Source organism: Apus apus, chromosome 1, assembly GCF_020740795.1.
Source record: "Apus apus isolate bApuApu2 chromosome 1, bApuApu2.pri.cur, whole genome shotgun sequence".
NCBI classification, from domain to species: domain Eukaryota; kingdom Metazoa; phylum Chordata; class Aves; order Apodiformes; family Apodidae; genus Apus; species Apus apus.
In genome coordinates this window covers 80768124-80791546 of record NC_067282.1, presented here as the reverse complement: position 1 = coordinate 80791546, position 23423 = coordinate 80768124, and the positions used below count along the sequence as shown (strand labels likewise).

Genomic DNA, 23423 nt, shown 5'->3' with positions numbered 1-23423 from the left:
AGTCTCACAGCAATTCCTGGGAACTCAAGACCTTGTTAATGCTCTTCATATGTATTTTGCTTGAAACAAAAAGAAAGCATACTTCTCTACTAAAATGTTGTCAGATATAAGAAATAAATCAAGAAGGGGGGTTGATACAGTTTCATTTCACTGAAGCCTTTAATTTAATACAGCAGTTGCAGGATTGCCATTTCAAGAGAAAACCAGACTCAAAGGAAAGAAACTTCCTTTCCAGCCATAACAAAACAATCTGTCATTTTTCTACAGAACATCACATTCATGGCAGGTTTTTTGATGGTTTTCATCTTGAAGCCCTTCTAATGTCAGATGTTGATGTTCAGCTCTTTCAAGCAAGCTTTGTCTTTTCCATCCAACAGATGGTTGTTTAAGAGAAATCCTGCTGCCTTACTCATGGTTTCCAGCACATCATTAGTATTCCCAGTAACAAGGCTAGTATCACAGAAATATCATTTAACAACCTGTCTCAAATCTTGTATCTGATGTCAGGTAAGACTTCCTTTTCCCAATGCCCTTTCTGTCTTATCTACATGCTTATTAATGAATCTTATTAATTCCTTATCTCCACATTTCTTTGCACTTGTCCTTTTGGATTCTTCTGTATGGTAAATTCTCAGCATCCCCAGTGTCCTGTTATGAAGCACTGAATGGATTTTAACCATGTTCTGTGTCATACTGCTATGTCTGGGCCTCTGCACACTGGATCTGGCACTTATCTTCTGTCAATCAGATTTTGCTTTGGTTGAAGATTTTTACTTACTTTAATGTGGTGGTTGTAAAGGTATGTAGAGTATCTTACGACTCATCTACTATGTGCTTTAGCACTACATTTATCTGACAGTCCTCTTCATTCTTGCTGCAGCAGCTTGTGTGGAGATACTTTTCTGATCTTAACATGGGTTTCTATTTATATCACTGTTTTTGTTCATAAATAGCAACATTAAACAACTTCCCCTTGCATTGGGTAAAAATCCATAATCAAAGGTCCTGATAAATACTTTTGCATAATGAGTTTCTTGCCTGCTGTAGTCTAGTCTGCCATTCTATTAGCCCATCATGAATTCAGACGTGGAAACATACTACAGCTAATGGCTAAAGCAGTTGGCAGTTCTGTTGTTGGCTTTGCCAGAGACTTTCCAAAAAGCAGTTTACCGTTCTGTGCCTTGATTTACCCCATTAGAATAGAAATTACAGGAACAGAGTACTTCAGAAGACTACTGTGAGAACTTATTAATGCTTATGAAGCTCTTCATATTTCTAAGAAATCATTAGATTACTAAAGTAATGTGATTAGTACCAAGGCTGATTCATGAAAGGATTTTAAAAAGTCTACACTGGGGGAGAAGATCACTTTCCGAGTGAAGGTGATAATTCCTTAAGCCTGGCTAGGAACACATTTACTCTGTAGTGTAGATAGTGTCAAGCCTCATTCCCAAACAATGTTACAGCCCAACCAAAATCAAAGGTTATCACATAATTCAGGGACAAGGTGATAACACAACTCACAATCCTGTCTACACTACAGGACCAAAATGTGTTAGCCACACTGTAATGACAGCTATCAAAAAACGGATTCTGCAGCATAGCTTGACTGATTTTGCACAGTGGCTTCTTTCTGTCTGCTTTCACAAAAGGATCCATCTACAGTCAGGCTTTCAGGAGATTTTCCATTCATATTGCAATGCTGATACTTGTTGAGGCGCTAATGGTGGTCAAAAGTCTGGTGTGGCCACCCTAGACTAATTTCATACATCGGGTGTAATACTCACACAGTTAGTTTCTGGTCCATAAGTATGAAGGCAACATCTCACATATTGAACAACTAAGCACTGAGGCCTCTATCCTTCCATGACCCCACAGAGCCTACCAACCAGCACTGGTCTACTTGGAGAAGAAGGAATGTGATGGTGGCAATGGCCTTAGACCTTGGGGTAAGCAATATGACAGGTAAGCAATATGAGAGGCCTCTCCAATAAAAAATGATACAACAAAGGCAGATTTCCTTATGGCAGAACATCACCCTATGAAATGTGCCATTTGATAAGGGAAGAATTAGACTTGTCTCCCTCCTTGTAGCCCAGTATGTCTATTTTATACATACAGCCAAGCAGATGCATGGTGCTGGTTTGATGGTTTCCTGTCTTGACTTCTTTCTGCCTAAAGAAACGAACCCATCAACACCTTTCCAGAGCTGACAGAATTGCCACAGTTATGATCAACTGTCTAGATATCTTCTGTCATAAAATGGAACATTTTATTGAAGTAGTATAAAAATAAAACATTATGTTCTTTTTTTCATTTTTAATTCAACAGACAAGTTGCTTGTATTTAACGGTAACTGTCGAAGCAGTTATTGCTATGCCAGAGACTTCAGACTTGTTACAATTCAGAAAACTGGGGTTTGATGTAAATTTTAGAGCTTGCATGTCACAGAGCTTCATTATATTTATACTTGTAAGCTGGCTAACAAAGGTCATCAACAACAAAAATTCAGAAATTCTATTATTGTTTACTGAATCCAAGCAGGAAGGCTCCTGAAAAGACCTTTCTTTAAACTTAGTTGCAACTACTTATGCTTTTCCTACACCACTGACAGTTCAGAGAGCAGGTATGTGAAAAGAATACAGAGGGCAAAAAATCTTATGGGTCACAATTCCATTAAAAACATCTGCACTATTCCATTCTCCATGCTCAGTTTTAAATTCTCCTGAAGCAGCAGTAGTTTTGACATGTTCTTTCTCCTTTATTATTTTCACTGCTAAAAATAAATTGCTGCTGAAATAAAGCATTAGATTCTAGAGAGCAGAACAGATTAAGCCAACTGTAATGAAAAAACCCTACTTCCACACCAAACAGAAGAACAACTGGACAGAGAAAGATCACAGGAAGGGATGGGTGCAGCTTTAGAGGAATACAACAACTGCTTACCTAACCACTTTCACATATTCTTCTAATCTAAAATACTCATTTTATTCAATGTACGCCACTAGATCATGTGAACATCATGAGAATCAGAAAACCCAGTGAGAAGGTCAAATCATAATTTTATCCTCAGTAACAATCATTTAGCTTTTCTATTCTAGACTCTTCCACTATGAGGTTTGAAGAAAGCTGTTTTGATTCTTTGTATTTTCATTTCCCAATCTGTTTTTCAGGCATAACAAAGCAAACCTGACCATATGGAGAGACAGAGAATTTTATTCTCTCTCAAAGCTTTCTTACAGCAGGAAAATTATGGATTTCTTTAATATCAAAAGTGCTACACTTAGCAGGCTCTCGTCATTCAAAAAATTCAGTATTTTAAAGCCAGGAAGTTTGCTAGCCCTTAGCTTCCCATAATGCAATTCTAAAAGGTGAAAGGCACACACACAAAATCTTTTTTATATTAGAAGATTGCATAGCATCTGATCTTATTTTTCAACAGCTATGTTCACACTTCACAAAGCAGGGCAAATGGTATATTATAAAACAGTATTCACATTTCATTAGTATTTGTGTTACCCAAGAAAAACTCCTGTGGTTTACTGAAGACCTGTGTTTCATTCTAGGACACATATACTTTAAAGTATTCAGTTTAACTGTAATAGTTCTTATTGAGACTATACGTCTTGTGTGAATTAGATAAGGTAATTGGTCAGTTACCATGATCTCAGATTTGTATTAAAAAAATAGCAAGTCAGTTAATAAGATGAATGAAAAATAACACAAATAGTGTTTACAAGACTTTCTCCTAAGGGTGAATAAGGCACTTGTAAACTAGCTGGCAGAATAAATATTGAAATTGCAGTTTCATCCTGGGAAGTTGAATCAGGACAGATGAATCTTTGATACATACATGAATATCAAAGGAGAGAAGTTTGTATTGCTCACTCAGAAAGTGACTTCAAGTAGAGACCAGGCTATGAGTTCAGTATGCCAGGTTGGAAGTATAACTGGGAATGACTGACTTGCACTGGACACATGCAAGATGTTACATGTGTGTGTAGAAGAACACTCAGGGATATACATGTAGTACGGTCAGAGGAAGACAAATATAATGAAACTTAAAAATGTATTTATAAATTTATGTTTCTGGATTTCCTGATTTCAGTTTAGATTTTTAAACCATTTAATAGCAGTCTTTACTATTACAGAAATAATAATGTCTTGTGTGTGTAAAGTAAATAACTAGAAAGATATATGCACACCTCTTGCTTATAAGAGACGATCTAGGTAGTACTCGGCAAGAGAAAGGAAGTAGGACAGAAACAGAAGAGGTCACAGCTGCAATATGCCTTTGAAATAGTAAAGTTAAGCTTAAAAAAAAAATATTTCATTATTACTGGCACCTGCTGAGAAAACACTGTTCTCCCCACCTTGGGCTGCATGTATGTATTAGAACTTCACTTACAGAAAACTGCTGCTTATCTGGTAAAAGATGAAAGATTATCAATAAATGTTATAATTTCAATACGTATGCATATAGCAGTAAACAAACACTTGCTAAATATAATCTTTGATCCTTATTAAATCTACATTGAAAAGTGGCTTCAATTATGGAAGCAAAGCACAATTTCATACTAATTTACCAAACAGCATATATGAACATTATGGGTTTGCACAGATCCGCTTGTAACACATACTTACAAACACATCCATGCATTTTGCCCTGCTTTCCACACATACACTTGTGCAGCATCAATAGCATCTGTGTCTGCATCTAGCCATTAACTTATATAGCATAAAATATGTCTGTAATATCCTTGATTAAATATTGGATAATCTTGTGTACCTCTCAAATACGTAAAAAAGAACAAAGCAATGAGTAGAGTCCCCTTGGCAAACTGTCTTTTGCTCCTACAGCCATCTGAAAAAGTCCATCCCTTAAACTTGCAAACTTCAGAAGTCAGAGAGTTGTAGTCAATGGGGCAGAATCTAGTTGGAGGCCTGTGACTAGTGGAGTCCCTCAGGGGTCACTACTGGGACCGGTGTTGTTCAACATCTTCATCAACGACCTGGATGAGGGTACAGAATGTACCCTCAGCAAGTTTGCTGATTACACCAAGCTGGGAGGAGTGGCTGACACACCAGAAGGCTGTGCTGCCATTCAGAGAGACCTAGACAGGCTGGAGACTTGGGCGGGGAAAAACCTGATGAAGTTCAACAAGGGCAAGTGTAGAGTTTTGCATTTGGGGAAGAAAAACGCCATGTACCAGTACAGGTTGGGGGCTGACCTGCTGGAGTGCAGTGCAGGGGAAAGGGACCTGGGGGTCCTGGTAGACAGGAGGATGACCATGAGTCAGCAGTGTGCCCTTGTGGCTAAGAAGGCCAATGGCATCCTGGGGTGCATTAGAAAGGGTGTGGTTAGTCGGTCAAGAGAGGTTCTCCTCCCCCTCTATTCTGCATTGGTGAGGCCGCATCTGGAGTATTGTGTCCAGTTCTGGGCCCCTCAGTTCAGGAAGGACAGGGAAGTGCTTGAAAGAGTCCAGCGCAGAGCCACAAAGATGATTAAGGGAGTGGAACATCTCCCTTATGAGGAAAGGCTGAGGGAGCTGGGTCTCTTTAGTTTGGAGAAAAGGAGACTGAGGGGTGACCTCATCAATGTTTACAAATACATAAAGGGTGAGTGTCAAGAAGATGGAATTAAGCTTTTTTCAGTGATGACCAGTGATAGGACAAGGAGTAATGGATACAAAATGGAGCATAGGAGGTTTAAGGTGAATATCAGAAATTTTTTTTTTACTGTGAGAGTGACAGAGCACTGGAACAGGCTGCCCAGAGAGGTTGTGGAGTCTCCTTCACTGGAGACATTCAAGACCCGCCTGGACGCCTTCCTGTGTGATGTACTCTAGGTGACCCTGCTCTGGCAGGGGGGGTTGGACTAGATGATCTTTCGAGGTCCCTTCCAACCCCTATGATTCTATGATTCTATGATTCTCCCAAGTAAGAATTCGCTTTCTACCCACTTTCCCCAAGAATGCCAAAACTATTAAGATGGTGTGACTGCGTCTTCTGATCCCCCTGAAGTAATTTAGCAATTTTGCTATTTTTTTATAGTGTGCTCTAATTTTCATTTAATCATCTCTCCTCCCACTGCATTTTAGACAGCAGTCATCACCTGTCTCAAATCCTCTGCACGAATACACAAGTGGGTGTTAAGTTACATGCTTTTTACAGGTTGTTGAAAAAGCAAATTTTTTATTAGTTATACATAAACTCCACTCAAAGTGCCACTTGGCTTTAGTGCTCTATTGTTAAATATTTCACACTTTCCCTTGTCCCTGTCTCAGCTCAAGACCAAGTTCTGAAAAGCTTTGGGGAAAAAAATCCAAAGTAGATTTCAGGCAAGCTCATGCTCCTCTGGTTCTCTCATATGACACGGGTAAGTGCCATGCAATGAGCATTTTCCAAGCCACATTACAGATGTTACCCTGCATAAGCCAAAACACCCTGAACAAAAGCCCTCCTTAAGTGTAGCTCCCCTTAGGCAATTTTGCTTCTCAGAAGCCGAAGACCAGGGAGCTCAAGACCACAGAGCTCTATTTGGAGCCGGAGGCAAAAAAGGCTACATACACTGAGCAAATAAACTGCAGTCAATCCCCAAAGGAATTCCTTGCCTTGATGCCTGGTTAATAGTTAATGCATAGGGCAAGTCCTCAGCAGCCGGGAGCTACCTGGGAGAAAAGCAGTGTGCAGTTATAGGAAGACTGACAGCTGAGGGCTGAACTCCAACATCTACTGAAATAGCAAGAACTATTTCCCTTAAAAACAATTCATGTTTTAATTAGTCTAAATTAGATATTTAGACACAACAGTCGTCAGACACCTAGCATAGGTGTCTCATGGGAGTAAAAGGTGGCTAGAATAATTGTTCAAATACATGTGTGATGCCAATACTGTAATCTCTAAACAGTAACACTCGGGAGCCAACCAGCTTGAACACGTTAAGAGCTGTACTGGCATGGACGGTGGCAGCATGCATGTGCTGCACAGAGCTCAATACATGTTTTTCACCTCTAAAGGACATTTGCCAAAGAGCTTAAGGTGCTTTGTAAGTGTGAAACAACACACAGGCTGTACAGGACATTATTTTTTTCTCCCTCTTTAGTCTTCAGGAAGACTGACAGTGTGTCCATAATTCAGCTTTTACTTTTTTATTTCTCTCATCAGTTCAATTGAATCTAAAGTGATAAAGGCTTTTGAAAGAGAGGAAAGGAAACAGGGTGGTCGTTTTCCCAATGCAAGCAAAGGCTGTCCTGGAAGCAGTAAGGGTCACTGTAGCAGGAAATTAGACACAGTCACTGTTTCAATCTCCTACGTATAAAATACACTGGAGGATCTAGAGGGTACTTGACAGATTTCAGTTTCACACCACTGTGAAATAGGTAAATAAGCCTTTTTTTTGATTAATCAAATACTAAAATAACAGATTGTCTTCAGGACCATGTGTATGAGCACTTTTTAATTGTTATTTGTATATCAACAATCTGAAAAGCAATTTAAAGTTAACAAAAACAGCTAACAGAGTGGTCCATCTTGATTAAGCATGGACACTGGCTCATTGGAAAACCTACATGCATTCCAGTGGCTTTCTAAAGGTTACACAGTAAACCAGCCACAATTACAAGTACGAAACCCGTGATACACTTTTTCCATTTTCTTGCTTTATCTAAAAAACAGCACTGTTTCACTAAGGAGAGAAATGCTTTTGTAGTGCAGTAAGGATTATGGGAATTGGTAGAATTATCTACAACTCCTTCAGACAAGATCACAAAGTTCAAACTTCCCAATTTAAGAAATTTACATTCAGTTTTCTTAGTACCTAACAGCAATCTTCCTAATCAGATAACATTAAAAAGCACCAGAAGATACCTTAAGATACTCAGAGCTACAACAAAATAAGACTATGATGAGTTAAATGGAAAAACACTGACAATTAAAACCTCAAAACAAAATACTGCTTTAGGAATAAACATTCAGTGGCAGGCTTCAGTGAAATCATTCTGCAAAATCATTTACACATGTAAACTGACAAACAAAAGCCAGATAGTATAACTACGTAGAGGCACTCTTTTCCTTGGATAACTTCTAGAAGGTATCCTTGGATACCTTCTAACTCTGCATGCAGCAGAACACTACTATGTTTTTATTACAGTACAACCCTGAAGCTTCAAAAGTGGTGAAGACCCCACTGAACTACTGAACTTGGAGGCACAGAATGAGAAACTTTCTTCTTTCCAAAAGGTTTGTATCCACTGCAGACATTATGGAGGTGGCAGCAGCTCACAAAAACCTCTCTACATCAGTATTCAGCTGGCTGATAACAGTGTACACCTTCAACACAGATCTTTGTGTGAGCTGCAAAAATCTGGCTGAGCAGTTTGGTAAACGCCCAAGCAGTTTTCCTGAAGTAAAGCTCCTGCTGACACCACTGGGGAGCTGCCTAAACAAGACAGCTGCTTTAAAGCTAGTTCAGATCTGTTTAAATAAGCAGCATTTACTAAAACACTGACATGACCTAATTAGAAAGGAAAGGTTTGACAGAAAATAGTACTATCCCCAAGTGACAATTACAGCATTTAGACAGCACATGTAGAGGTGAAGTTACTCCACAAATCTTTTAAAATACCTGAAGCCCTTCCTTCTGTTCCACATAATCCTTCTTCTGAAGAAAGGTCAGCACATGTACTGGGCTTTCTCAGATTGCCTCTTCTGATCATATTTCATGTTGCTGACTCCCTTGAATCCCTGCATACCCTATAGATTTAGTAGCCTAGGACCTTCTTCTAAATCTTCGAGTCCTGTATGTACATGTAGTTTCAGAAGTGGCAGAATCATCACTATATAAGCATATATTATCAGTACTTATATTTATGTTATTCTTATATACCCATGCATAAGAGAACAGTACCACCTCTGTGCTCCATTTTGCAGTCTCACACAGGAGCCTGCTTAGGGATTCTGGTCATGCTGAAGTAGTTGCTGCAAAACTGAGCACAGCTTCTGCAGAGGTGGACGGGGAAAGCCTTGGATACTCACTGCACTCCATATTGCTGACCCTTACTAAAAGGTGCTGCAAAAAAAGGCAAGAACAATATTAAGTCTTTTGCAGAACAAAAATACATGTAATCCATTAATTCACTGCAAAGGATAAAATACTAAAACGGAACTTGAGATTTCTTCTCTTTTTTGTTGTATATATTTAGCGAGATAACACTTGTTCATCAGAAACTTCCCAGCACAAATTCTGATGGCATATTAATTAAGGAATATTTCTACACTCCCATTAGAATTCCTCATCAAAGCCAGCAAGTCTCTTGAATGGGTTAGCACATAGGAGTTCCCTTCAAGCTCCTGCTTTGAGTCAGACAGAATAAAAGCCTGAATATGGGTTTCTTTCTTCCCAAACCAAGAACACTAATTGCTCACAAACTCTGGTGACTCGCAAGAACACTTTGGAAGGATTTGGTTTAACCCAGAGGAAAATAACTTGCAATGTTTTGCAGTAAGTTGCTTCTTTTTAAGCTCTATTTTAAGCCTCATACTCATTCTACTAAAGCCATCTTGACTAGTAAATAGACATTTGGCCCAAGACGTAAAAAAAAGAACAAGAGAGAAAGGGGGCAAACCTGTTACCTACTTCTTCACAGATGAGAAAGATAAAATCAGATACAAACACTTTGGAAAAGATGTTGTAATAAGATAGGGCTGAAAGTTCATATCTGAGTTCTTCAAGGAAGTTACCAAAAAAACAACAACAAAAAAAACCCTAAAAAAGATTGTCTCAAGCCTGAAAACCTGCTGCTGCTTTTCCATCAGAAGAGACATAGCTAACAGCAGCAACAAATGCACTTTAGTATTGCTGGGTTTTGAGGCAAGAAATAAAAGAACATACGAGTTATTAGAAGAAAAGACATTAATACTAGAGACATCTGAAATTTAAAAGAGAATTCAAAACACTGTAAATTAAAGCTGTTTCTTCTAGAGAGAAGCAATTCTTTGAGAATCTCCTGGGGTTTTTTTAACATTTGAGTAAAGGAGAACTGCTTGGAGATGTAATTGGAATGCACCCTTCAAAAAAACACTCAAGTACCAAACCCAGTACTTTTACATTTTCATTTTTCACATTTCATTATATTGTAGTTAGATATGCAGTTACAACTCCTGTAACTGTTGCTACAAAAAAAACGCACATACAATACCCAGAGTTAAATTCAAAAGCAACTAGTCATTTTACATTAAACAAATCATGAACTGAGCCTCTATGCTAGAACTAGCTTTTGTAAATAAAGTGGTGAGAAACAGCAAGGAGAATGATGGGTAAAGGTCTGGTTTTCTTCTCAAAAGTCATGAACATGGAAGTCAAATAGTACCTCATGGTAAAGAAATCCTCTGACTACATAAAGCAGGAGTTAAAAATTGGAACTCTAGGTATGTTTGGCTTATGGGTAAAGAAAAGAATAAACTACGTAAGGCTCCAAATTTATGAAAAGTCAATACGTATTTTTAGCCAAGTGTAGGTTCTTAAAAGTCAGTGAAACATCCGTTCCGTTCTTATCCCAATGATTATAAAAAGACACACATTTCATATTGTAGCAAAAGTGCCAGGATATTAGAGTGTTTTCAGGAATATCTGTGAAGGAGAATAACTTGCAGTAGGCTAGTTTTTAAAATCAAAGCACGGCACTGGGAGGGCACTGGAGGCAACTGGGAGCGGCTTTTGGTCCCTGCGGTGACAGCGGCTGCAAGGGAACCTGTTGGACAGTAGAACAGGCTGCCCAGGGATGTGGTGGAGTCACCATCCCTGGAAGTGTTTAAAAGAAATATAGATATAGTGCTTAGTGACATGATTTAAGCACTGAATGGGTAAATTAGGTTATGGTAGGGGGATTTAGGTTATGGTTGGACTTTATGATTTTCAAGGTCCCTTCCAACCAGGATGATTCTATTCTATGATTCTATATTTTAGGCAAGGCTCTTGTAAAAAATAAATAAATTTAAAAACTCCACAAAACTCTTGAACCTTGAACACCCGCAGTTATTTTCAAATTTTTGGGGATGGACCATAATTTTGAAGTTACAAGCAGTCTTCATCAGAACTTCAGATCACATCTAAGACAGCTAATCACCTGGAAGGCAGTTGCCTTAAAACAAATTACTCCAAGTTCTCTCGCAAACATTCTGTAAAAAGAAAATGGACCATGCTATTTTCAATAAAATTATTCCTAATTTTCAAGAAAAGAAGGAAATTCATATTCTTAGCAAACTGTATTGAGCTTGATGCAGAAAGCAGGGGCCACCTGCCAAAAAATGGGAATAGCAAAGCAATCACTCCATGCAGTGGTTTGTGCTTCCTAGCCAGGGCATTTATGGCTCACTGGCAGTCCCAGCCACCCATCTGTGCCTTGACCCACCTGGGCCAGGTTATGGCACCGTGCGGTGGGTGCTGGAAGTCACTGCCTAGCTCTGCTCACACACTGCACAGTGTGTGTGTTGGCAAAGCTACCATTGCCTCCCTACTCAAGCAGAAGTCAGACTGGGTCCTACTGAAAGCACAACTAAAACTGATTTTACTGAAAGAGACTGAGATTTTTTTTTTTTTTTTCCCATTTTAGATGCTTATTCTGAGAAGCTAAATTCCTGAAAGCCTTGATGGAATGTAGTAGGTGCTCATTTTTTTTAAGTAACTGGACTGGTGTTTGACATTCTGCATGAAATCCAGATTGGTTAACCCTACTTATCTTCGCTGGTCCACTGGGTATGGTCACACTTATAACATATGAACACTCAATTTTACATTTCAAAGATCTTTTTGAACAAGTCAAAAATCAGGCAACTTGTGATGGGGTATTACTCCCATTTCTTAGGAAAACCACCAGAGGATGGTTGTTGAAAACAGTGGGTTTATCTCATTTATTTTTCACCAATTCTCTCTCAGCTTTTCACATCCTAAGGTTTAAATCTTATCGATTATTCATCAGAGTAAACCCCCAGGAAAACATATGCACAGAATTTACATGTCCAGAGAGAGACTGAAAAACCAAGAAGCCCATTAATAGTGAAAAGCACGTAGCATGTAACCGAGGATAAAAAATTACAAGTAACGACAAGCATGAGGTCAAAGCCAGTATAAGCCTCAAAGTCAGTTAATTATCACGTGGACTGATTCGGTTGTGTTGCATTTGTAACTCTTCAAATTTTAGACCAGTAAGTGCCGAACCAGTATTAGTAGCAGGGACTTATGCATTTCCTGAGAAATACGAAAAAAAAAAAGGTATGAGTAAAAAAACAAACAAAAATACATTCTTAAGTCACTTCATACAGCATCACTCCAATACAACCCTCCAGATAATATTTTATTAAGAATTCCCTTAATTTTTAGTCTAAAATGACTAAGATTATTATAAGAATCAGTTCATTTGTATACACGAACTCAGTCAGGTATTCATACATTTAGGTAATAAATAATAAAATAACATAAAATAGCAAATGAATCCAGAAAATTAGTGACAAGTTGTTAGAAAGAAAACTGTAGGATTGAAATAGCATTCTTTAAAAGTTATCAAAATAAACTAATTTGCTACACGACAATCTATGAACAGAGCAACTAAGTAAATCAGAATTGTTTGCTTGCTTCTTCAAATATGTCTTTAGTTTAAGTAGACTTTTTTTTTTTTACAATATAGTAGTTATGTAATATTTCTCTGTACCTTGTCTCCCTTCAGAATATGATTCTTAACACAACAAGACTGTTCTACTTTTCAGTCTTCAGAAATGCACCTGCATGTTTGCACAAAGTGCTGCTGAAATTATCTTTCTTACAGAAAAGCTCAAAGTGATGATACTGTGCAAATTCACATCATGAAAAAAGAAGCAGAGAGATTGAATGAGAGGGAGAGGACTCCCGGTAACTCCAGTAAGACTTCTTTCTTTCAGTTGGTTTTACATGGCTGGACAGGGAAACAATGTTAAACGTAAGAGCACATAACAAATAGACACAGAAATTACTTCTACTGAAGATTTTTTTGGGCTCTCTGAAGCTTGATAATACGCAACCAAAATAATTATCTGATATAGTAATTATAAAGTCTTTATGTATAATATGACACTACTCAAAATTTATTTTTAAAGGTTTAAAATTCTGCTGTATTGTGAGCTGTAAGGTCCCAGCTCACAGAATCTCAGGAATCCAGTTTATGTATAATTTTTAAAGACATCATTCACCTGTTTCTGAATGACAAAACAAACATCTGGTAACTAGAACTGCGCTGTAGCTAACATTAGGAAGTTGATCTCTTGCACTGAAATTACATTTGCTGAGAATATTTTAAAAGTGACACTGCCACACTATACCAAACTCTCGCTTCAAATTGATCTGATAAGTCATAAATTATCATATGTTAATGTTTAGTTTGAGCTGAATTACTATATTAATTAATTCCAAATCAATATTTTGCAAACCAAGTATATAATCAGTTTGGGCCCTGCTCCTATGCGCAGATGCCTGCGCTAAGAACCTCAAACCGCTCGCAGGATCTGTGCAAGTATGAGGGTTTGCTCTTAGCCATCTAATAATCAGCAGCTGGACATTTTGCTGTTCTGCCTGTCCCAGGCCTCAGTCTGCTTTGTGATTTGAGATGTACAGCATAGGGAATTGGAATGAATTTACAACGTGTACTTACGCATTAAATATTTGGGAATCATTTTTATAAATATTCGGCTCTGTTTATTTCAGGTTTGGCTGTCATGCAGATGACAGCAACATTGTAAATGAAATGAATGCAAAACACCTGTGTTCCTGGCTGGAAAAAACTCATAAAATTTGGATAAGCAAACAAAAAAAGGGTTTTTTAAGTCAAATAGCTCTTTCCTGTATTCAATGGCAAACGTACACTTACTTTAAAAGAACTAAAATACTACCCAGATTAGCATTCCCTTATTAATTTCCTGGATACCGCATCTTATTCCATTAGAGAAGTGTTTCAGTCCATTACTCTGACTTTTTAATAATAAAATTTGTTCGTTCGTTTTTACAGTTCAAGTTTTAGGGCTCTTAGGAAGGCTTCTTTAAGAGTTCTCCAGTTCTAAATGTTTGATGTGCTTTTCGTTTTGACCAGGAAACTACATTCAGCACTTGCCAACCACAAGCGCTGCAGCATCCTGAAGCAGACTGGTCAATCACCTCCCCAAAATGGCAGTTGCCTTAAAAAAAAATAAATAAATTAAACATTCATATATGAGAGGTTAAATACGTGGTTTGGTCTTTTTCCCTTTCTGGAGCCATGCAGGCTTGCATTTTAAAGATTTGCTTTAGAATCTTGAAAACTTGACTAGAAAACTATAAAAGTTTATTTATGGTGAAATTTAAGATATATCATATATGGTGAGATTTCTTTAAAAAAAAACAACCGCAAGTGTTGACAACTAGCCACCCTCTAGACTTACTCAGTGTGTCCTACTACAAGTTATGCTATCATTTGTTGAAAATTTTGTAACCTCTCTCCTTTATCAGCTTCCACCAAATTCTAGCTTGGTATCTATTTCACCTCTGCATTATCTGAGCTTTCAGAGAGGCTTGTCCTTCACTTAAAAATACAACAAATTAAAAAATGTTCTGCTATTCAGAGCGAGGATATAGATGCAGTTTTCACTACAGTTGCATCCCATTAAAGAAATAGGCTAAACAGTGTGAGCATTTCATCAGGCTTCTGCTTGCCAGAAGAACAATGTTTAACATGTTCTCACATACCAAGAGTATGTGGAGAAAGAAAATGCAAAACTCGCTGTTCTTCTTGTAAGACTTGTCAGACCTATGGAACAGTATTGAGAGCACAGAGGGCTTCCAAAGGTTGATGGTTTACTCCTAGGAAACTTGTAGGGATTTAAATATTTCCAGTCTATATGGTTCAAAAATTGACATGGCTTCTGTCCCTTAAGCAAAACTTGCAGACACCAGTACCCTTGACCTCTGAGGCTTAGGAGCTAGATATTTTCACTTAATTAACAGCTAAATTGTCAAAGGACTACACCTCACTAACTCTGACTTTCACAAAGATGGATATATCCATTGTATGTGACTAAATACATGCATTTCCCCTGTCTTCCAAGATCTGCGAGATCTGTCTTCACACCTGCAAACTAAGCTTTTCATTTGCCTGCACATTTTACCTGTTAAATATATTAAGTAATAAATCAGTTGCTTGGGACAAAGTGGAGTTACATGCTTTAATTTTTTTCCCGGAAAAAAACACACCTGATTTGGACTGTCATACTTTAAAAGCTAAAAATACGAGGTATTTTTTAAAGGAGTAAAACGGAACTTAATTCAGACAATACTCAAACTCAGTCACAAAAATACTACATTGTTCAACAGCATAAATCAGAAAAATCTTCAAAATTTCAGCTTCTCAGAAACTCTGGAATAGCACAAATTGCTTTCTTAATGCTAAAATGAAACATCAGCAAAGATTTAATTTAGCAGTTGATCAAAGTCATATTAGTGGAATAGTGAAAATCAACAATATGCACATGACTGCACATGAACCTGGACAATGCACATACCTTTAACACGATAAATATTTTAAGTATTTTTAAGAAACTGTATTGTTCATTCATGTCACTCTAAAAACATACTCTATTTTCTTGCCAGAATAGCTGATGCACCTTATGTTGCTACATACAATACAGACATTCAATTATAGGATGAATTGGAGGATGGGAGGGGATCCAATGTTTATCTGCACTTGTGCAAGCAAGAATTTTTTCTTTCTGTTTTAAAGAGAGCTTGGTTACAGTTTGGAGATAGGAACCAAATATTTTATTTTTATGCATATTTTCCCTTCCTTATAGGTTTACTTATGGTACTAGTCATAACTCAAGTTTGTGTGAAGAACAGAAAATGGCAGTCAAAATTGTTCCTTGCATGAACATTAATTCATAAATGGGGCTCTTGCCCCCTTTAAGCTGCTAGTGAGCCTCCAATTTTTCCTCCCACTTCAGTTTTTTTATCCACAGTCTTACATAAGGAGGAGAAATAGAAATACAGTTTCAGACAGCTTTCTCCGTTTTGTATACACTTCCCATCTAATATACATGAAGAAACAAAAGGAATGCAATCATTAACTAGTTACTTCACTGATTAGGAATTTTTGTTTGGAAGGGTTCAGATAGAAAGCACTTACCCTAGAACAAGCATCACAGAACTGAATATAGCACTGTAAGAGCTCAATGAATGTCCCTTTACAAGGAAATACTACATTTGCCTACATTTTATTCCATTTGCTAATGTGTCAGTTCAGTGTTTTCCATGAATTATTAATGAATCATTGTGAAGAGGAAGAGCAAAAAGGAAAGAAAACATGTAAAATTAAGCCTTTGATTATTTTTTTTTCTCTAGGTGTAACAAGAATTCAGCCAAGAGAACTTAAGCGACAGCACAAAAGGACATGTGGATGGTAGCCAAAATAGTTTGCATTTACTTGTTTGGGTTTCCCATATAGTCTTGAAAACAACTTTTAGTTTACAAATCTTGCAGTTTGTGGACCTGCCAAGTCACCTTGATAAGGTGAAGAAACAAAAAAACCCTAAGACCCATTACCTGTCCAGTTTATCTTCTTGTCCGTGAACGGATTAAAAAAAAAAAAGGCCCCTGGCATCATGGTGCCCAATGGGCAGCAGACAGTTATGCAGAGCAGCAAAATGCTGTGAAAATATGCTGTGCAAGTAATATCTGCCAAAGGCTGACATGTTTTAGTTTCCGCAGTGAGCAAAAAACAGGACACTGATTCTGTTTAGCAGATGATTCTGAGAAGAGTGATTTTGTAAAGAAGTGAAAAACAGGGAAGGACTATCCTTGAAAAGCTCTTGTACATACATTTATATACACAAGCGTGTGTTGCCTATTTAAACAAATCAAAGGGAAAAAAAAGGAGCAACTCTATAATATCACCCACAGTACTGTTTTATTACTATTGAAGCCTGTCATACTTCAGACTAAAAGCTCTGCAAACCGTCTGAAGATTTTTTGCCATTTTAGTTGTCATATTTGAGTAGAAGACTTTTAATATTCTCACGTCTCAATGACTGACGTGATTAATAAAGTTACCTGCTCAGAAATTAAAATTATTTATTTTTATGTGCTTTTAATAGAGGGGCTATAGGAGGTCCTCGGCTAAACTTGGAGAAGTACATATCTGTGCCTTTGAAAGGTACAGATCTGAAAGGGTGAAACACAAAACTGAATGGGTAAATTATATGGGTTCCCCCTATAATTGCTTGAAGGCCAAGTTCAAGCATTCTTAAATTTGCGGTCAGTTGTCAATAATTCAAAACCTGCATCATAATTTGTGGCCCATCTCTAGAATTACTTACTTTTAAACAACTTTTTTCTCATGCCTGACATATTTACTTCGGTATCTAAAAGATCAAAGGGAAAGGCTTGCAAGTTCATCAATCCCCATCTTGGTAGCATCTTTCAATTGACCATTTGAAGAATAACCACAAAACGCATTATAGTGAAGTGGGATGAACTCACTGCAAGGTAGTATGCAGCTTACTGAATCTGAGCTTGTTTTATGAAAAAGAAAAGTTCACGTCACTCTAAGAAGGCCTGAAAACACTCCAGGCAGCAGCAGATCTTTTGATTCTGTTCATAGCTCTGAGCTGGAAAACTAATCTCTTCGGTCTCATCTTTGAACTAAATTAATAGTGATCTTACATGTTTGTTGCTGTGCATTTTGCATCAATAAAATAGCAACAATAACACAGGTTTTGTGCTACATTTCTTCTATTCTACCTATACTCTGACTAAATACTACTATTCTTTGAACTTTTACAGGTATCCAGTCAAAAATACTTCCTCTCAAATCCAAAGGCAAATCTCTCCAAATCAATGGCAACAGCAGCCTGTTCAAAATTTAATCCCATGTATTCCTAGTGAGTGTGAATATCCCCAAGAGCTTTGCACCACAGACCTCTATAGGGCTACCTTTACCCATCTGCAAACTGTGTTACATATTTTTCAATAAAAGTTTTCTGCTGGATGTGAAGAAATAGGAGCCTGAGCTACTGATATCTTGTGGCAGATCCAAAGGAGAAAATGCAAAATATTTTTTTGTGTGGATGCATTTTGACCTAACGTCATTTCCATATTTTTATAGCGCTACAGATAACACTGGATACAGAGCAAAGTACAAAATGCAAGTACCAGAGTACTTCCGTATCAGGAAAGGAGAGAGGCCTCAAGCTGAATGGAAGATGAACAGAAGGCATGCCTACCACAGAGCATACAACTCTGCCTAAAATGGTCCCAAAACAACCTCTGCAAATTACCACAAGTGATCCCACAGCGTTAGTAAGTGGCTGTGAAGCCTCTCTCTGATCTCCAGAAAACTTTCAAATAAAAAGTCTGTGGCAGTTGCTGAAGCACTTCGGTGTAAGGATGGTGTGTTTGTTAAGCACAGTTAGGGCATAAGTTGTGGGGGAAACTCTTCAGGTGGATTTTGCCTTAATAGATGCTCAAACGTGGCCTATTAGTACTGACTGACTTTGCCGAACTCAGGTATTGGCTGAGGCCTTCTCTTGATGTAAATTTTGTTGCTCTTTTGACCTATTAAGCTACTCAGAAGTACATATCTCTCTCACAAAATTAATGTCACTTTTGAAGATTTGTGCATACTAAAGCTGCTTCATTTTCGGGTCAGGTGGGGCCAGCGTATGCACCACCGCAAGCGAGTATATAAAGGTAAAAATTACCTCACTTTACTCTGTGTCTCGCAGAGAGAAGCACGAATGCAGAGACACAAAAGGAAGGACCCTACCCTTTTCTCATCACCTACACCCCCCTATTTCCAGCCTGCTGGATGTGCCACTTACTGCAAAACACCCCCCTGACACGCCATCATGAGCAGCACACAGCTCCGGTCTTACCTAACTAAATTAAAAGCCTCTCCTGTGCAGATCGATGCCAGTCACTACATTTGCATGGTCACACCCAATTTCCCCTTTTAAATCCCAAGGAAAGATGCCTGGGTGACCGTCGAGGACCTAATTTAGCAGCAAGTTGTTGTGAGCTGCAGCAGCCACCCCAGCAGAAGAAGAGGAGGCCATGCCAGCAGCAAGGGCTGTCCTCACCCCCCGGCCCCCCAGCCCTCTGGAGGGTCTCGTTAGAGCAGGGCAGTTCAGCGCCGTGAGTCCTGCCACCCCATTCCCCAGGGGCCATGATTCCAGCCACGATTAGGAGGACAGGAGGTCTACCGAAATGGTGGGGGACCCACCACAGAAACGAAGTGCCCTTTTCTCAGAAGAGCTTTAAAATAAAACCCTGCCTTACCTATGATGGGGAGCTGTGCCTGTAGGATGGCAAAGGTCAGGATCCTCCGCCACTTCATCTTGCTGGCCTGGGCAATGCTGGGCAGTGGGAGGCCACCAGCACGGGATGAGAGGGAGAAGAGCCTCCTCCACAGGCTCTGGGCTTCTGCCAGCCCTGCAGGAAGCTCATCTGCTATGAGGGCTTTCGGAGTCCACCTGCCGGCAGCGGCGCCAAAGCAGGCGCCTTCCTCTGCCTGGCAGACAAGCAGCCTCTGAGCTCTGGGGTTTACATGCTTGGTATTGATGTCTGGGGTTTCTCTTCTGTCGTTTTGTTTTGGTTTTTTTCCCTCTTTGTAAGATGGGTTTTGGTGGGATTTTTTCCCCCAGTTTGCCTGATGGTTCCTAGGACAACCCAGTCAGTCTCCCTAAGGGGCCTGGAAAGTTTATAGTACCAAATTGGCCCTGAATTTAACAGGGAAACAATGTAACTATGTCCATCAGACAGTATGGCGCAAACAGAAGCTTAAAATTGTAAGCTACGGTCCTTCTTGAACAAGTAGGTGGCTAATCTGGTAAAAAGGTAAAGTTTATTTCTAACTCTAACTGAATGTGGCGTTACCGCGAGCAACCTGCAGAACCTGCTGCACCCTCCGGGTTCCGGGGTGGCTGGCAGCAGGGACAGCTGGGCTCTGCCCGTCCTCACAGGCAGCATCCACAGGACATAGCACACCAGCCGACCTGGCCCTGCCTGGCTCGTTTCAGTTGTGCCTGTGAAATGGAGATGCCTTTTGATGTGAACACACAGCATCCTTGTATTTTGAAGGAGTGCCGGTGTGTGCAGAGCTCTGGAGCCATTTTGTCCTCTGAGTCACTGCAGCCTGCAGGGAAGAGAGCCTGTGTCATCTCTGCGGGAGAGCACAGTGTGCATCTTCTTGCTCGGCTTGAAACAGAAAGCTTTGCGGCCTCTAGCTGTGTGTGCCACTCCTACCCACTGATCAGGCCACAAGATTCAACCTTCCTGCTGCTTGAATCTGTCCTCTAGTGACAGACCGTCAGACGCCAGGAGCAGCATGCACGGCTTCAAGGTGGCTGCAGCCTGGGAGATAACAGGGCTTTTCAGACCCATGTTGTAGGCTCACTCATTAACACAATTCTCAGAGCTATGCAAAGCCAAGCAGGTCTGCCCAGTGGTTGTGCTGGCAAAGCCTGGGTTCCTCTCAGGTCCATACTGTCCATCTAGCACAATGCCCACAGTGCCTCCCACATCACCCTAAGTCCCTGCCACCCCTGCCTCTGTGAACCCAGCCCCAGGTACCACAAATACATGCTGACTGACTAACCCAGCAGCCCAGTATGAAAGTGAACATGCCCTGGTTTTTCTGCTGCTCTGAGGGGACTAATAAGATCTCTGCAGCTAGCTACACAAAACCACAAGCAGGAACAGGTTATGTTGGAGTCTCCTTTGTTTAGCTGGATTGATGTTGACCCCCCGGTCAAAAGCGGTTGGGGTGGTGGCGAGCGGCAGGCTGAGCCAAGGGAATCACAGTGCTTGTTTCCTTAGAAAGCCAAGCTAGTGATCAAATCAGGTGGTATTAAAGCAGCACTCCTGTAGGCAGCAGTGAATAACCATGCAGGCAAGAGAGCAAGCACACTTTAGCAGTAACCCAGCAAATGTCACTCTGGAAAAGGCTTCACACTATGAGCTGGAAAAACACAGGCTGATTTGTGTTGACATTATTAAATCATTTCATTATACTTTGTCACGCAAGGACCTTGCTGTGCTTTTCAAATTAGCCTTACAAAAGCTGGGGCAGTTAAGCTTTTACAGATTTTTACAGAAATTAAGTCTTAAGGGAAACAGGGAGCACAAGGCACTAGAACTCAGACAGAACCTGAAATCAGAGACACCTGGGAGCTGTTTGGTTTGGAGGTTGGGTTTTTTGGATACATTTCTTTTAGTTATTAAAAACAATAAAACAAACCAATCACCACAGAATGTTTAAATGCGTCAGAAAAAAGGGAGAGCCAAGGTGTGGTTAGGGGTACTTCCTCCTCAATGTTCTATTATTAGGCAGCAGTAGCTAATAAAAGGATTCATTTAGGACAACAGAGAGAAGAAACACAGCATGACAAAATGAAATGAAATGAAATGAAGTGAAATACAGAGTTTTAAAAAATCATCCTGAGAAGGAGACACTAGACAAATAATTTCTCCAGCAAAGTGTTAGGGCATTTATATGAAAAACATACCACTTAACACAGTGATGCCAATCTCACTTTGCAAGAAATCTCACATTATTGTGCTCTTTTCAAATGTGAACAAATAAAACAACCCCAAATTTTATAAACAGAAATAAAGCATACATTTTGGACAACTGTGAATTAGAAAAGCTTGAAAACATGACTTAGATATTCCTTAAACCCAAAACCTCAGCCTCCTCCCCATCAAAATGCAGCTAGCTCAATACAAGGTTGCTGAAAGCTTACAGTAGTGATACTATTCATACACTTCAGGATCAGAGTTTAGGCTGGGAGGAGAAAGCACAAATATCAAAGATTTTTATGGGTTTTTGTCCCCATTTCTAATTCTTAGAGAAAAAAAAAGAGAAAGAGGAATGTGTGTCCCCTGCAGGTACAGGAACAGGACTGGTGGTAGCAGTTTCCAAATAGTATGAAGTCAACTGGCAGGGTGAGAATTATTGTGTATATAAGCAGTAAGGATTTATAGCCTTTTGAAAGCAAAGACAATTGAAGTTCTTGGAAGAAGGAGACCAAGAAATTAATCACTTTGCTGTCTGGATTAATGAAGGCTAGTACATCGACAGAACAGTATCATTCTTTTATTTAATAATTGTTATATATTATGCCATTAATACAAAAATTATTAGCCACTAGTATTACTCCAGCAGCCAAACCCTAGTGCTGTATGCCATTCTGTGGTACCTTGACAGCACTGCTGAGCTTCTGCTCTCTCCCAGCCTCGAGGAGAGCTTCCTTTGTGGCTCTTCTGCAAGAGAAGGCTGGAGATGGGCTCTAAGCCACCACCAGGCAGCAGGCAAAGCACAGCCCACAAGAGCCATCACACGTTGGAGCCAAAAGAGGTGTTATTAGTCCCAAAAATGGCTGTGCTCAGGTTCACAGTTTATATTCCAATATGAGCCAGTTAAAGCCTTTTCTGTCCATGTCCCCACGTTAGCAGAAGATTAACTGAAATAAGAAATTGGTGAGAAGAAAAAGACCCTTGCTCCCACTGCAGGCTGCCTAAATCTCACTGATGCCTTACCAAAACCTAAAATAATATCATACTAGTTATTGATATTTTGTAGTAACAGTATTTTCAGAGGACCAAGTGGCACTGCTCATCACTATTCTGCTGACCCCTGTCTCCTCCTGTTATTGATCATAGCTTCTCCCTCAGGCAGAAAGCCAGCAGATGATCACTTTGAATAAAGAGTTGAGGCCAAAGGTAAGGAAAAGGAATGAAGAGCTGTATAAGAAAGGGAGATTAATAGCAGCAGTAGGCAGACTGGGAGAACAGCAGTTGGGCCAGTGTGTTTTGATGTCTAGTTGGGAAAGGTCAGAAAAATAGAGTATATGGACTTCATTTACAAGTGTGGGTAGAGTCAGAAAAAGGCTTTGCATTATAGCACCCCTAGAAATTCTCTCCTCCCCATCCCTCAGCTTTTGAAACAAGGCAAGCTTATAGTTATAATCTAAATACAATGAAAGTATGCAAAAGAACAATTGTGCTTGTTTTATGAGTTATTCTCACAACAAGCATGGCATGGCAGATGCAAATCACAGGTAGTGGAGGAGTACCTAAAAAGATCAAGGGGAAGTTTTCTCTAGGAAAAAGCTTTTCTCTGTACATATAGCTTGCAATTATGTGACAAGGAATGATTTTCTTACAGCGTCACCTTCTTGTCAGCCTGTTTGGTCATTGCATCTCTAGAACGACATAGCACAGTGAAAAGTTTGGCACCTCCTGCCCATGTTATGCATTAGCCAATCTCATATGTGTGTTTCTACCACCAGCTTAAACCATGCGGATGTTTCCGTTTACTCACTTCAGTCAGATCATAAAATCTTTGTTAACACTGGACTAGAATTGAGTGCCA

General features: G+C 39.4%; 1 protein-coding gene across 1 annotated transcript in view; it reads right to left on the bottom strand.

Annotated features, from left to right (window-relative positions):
* Positions 1-19388, bottom strand: part of CD247 (CD247 molecule) — a 57356-nt gene extending 37968 nt beyond the window's left edge. The window contains exon 1 of the mRNA XM_051631926.1: positions 19328-19388. Within this exon, the coding sequence (XP_051487886.1) occupies positions 19328-19385 (58 nt within the window). The 5' untranslated portion in view covers positions 19386-19388. The remainder of the gene's footprint in view (positions 1-19327) is intronic.
* Positions 19389-23423: the final 4035 nt, after the last annotated feature.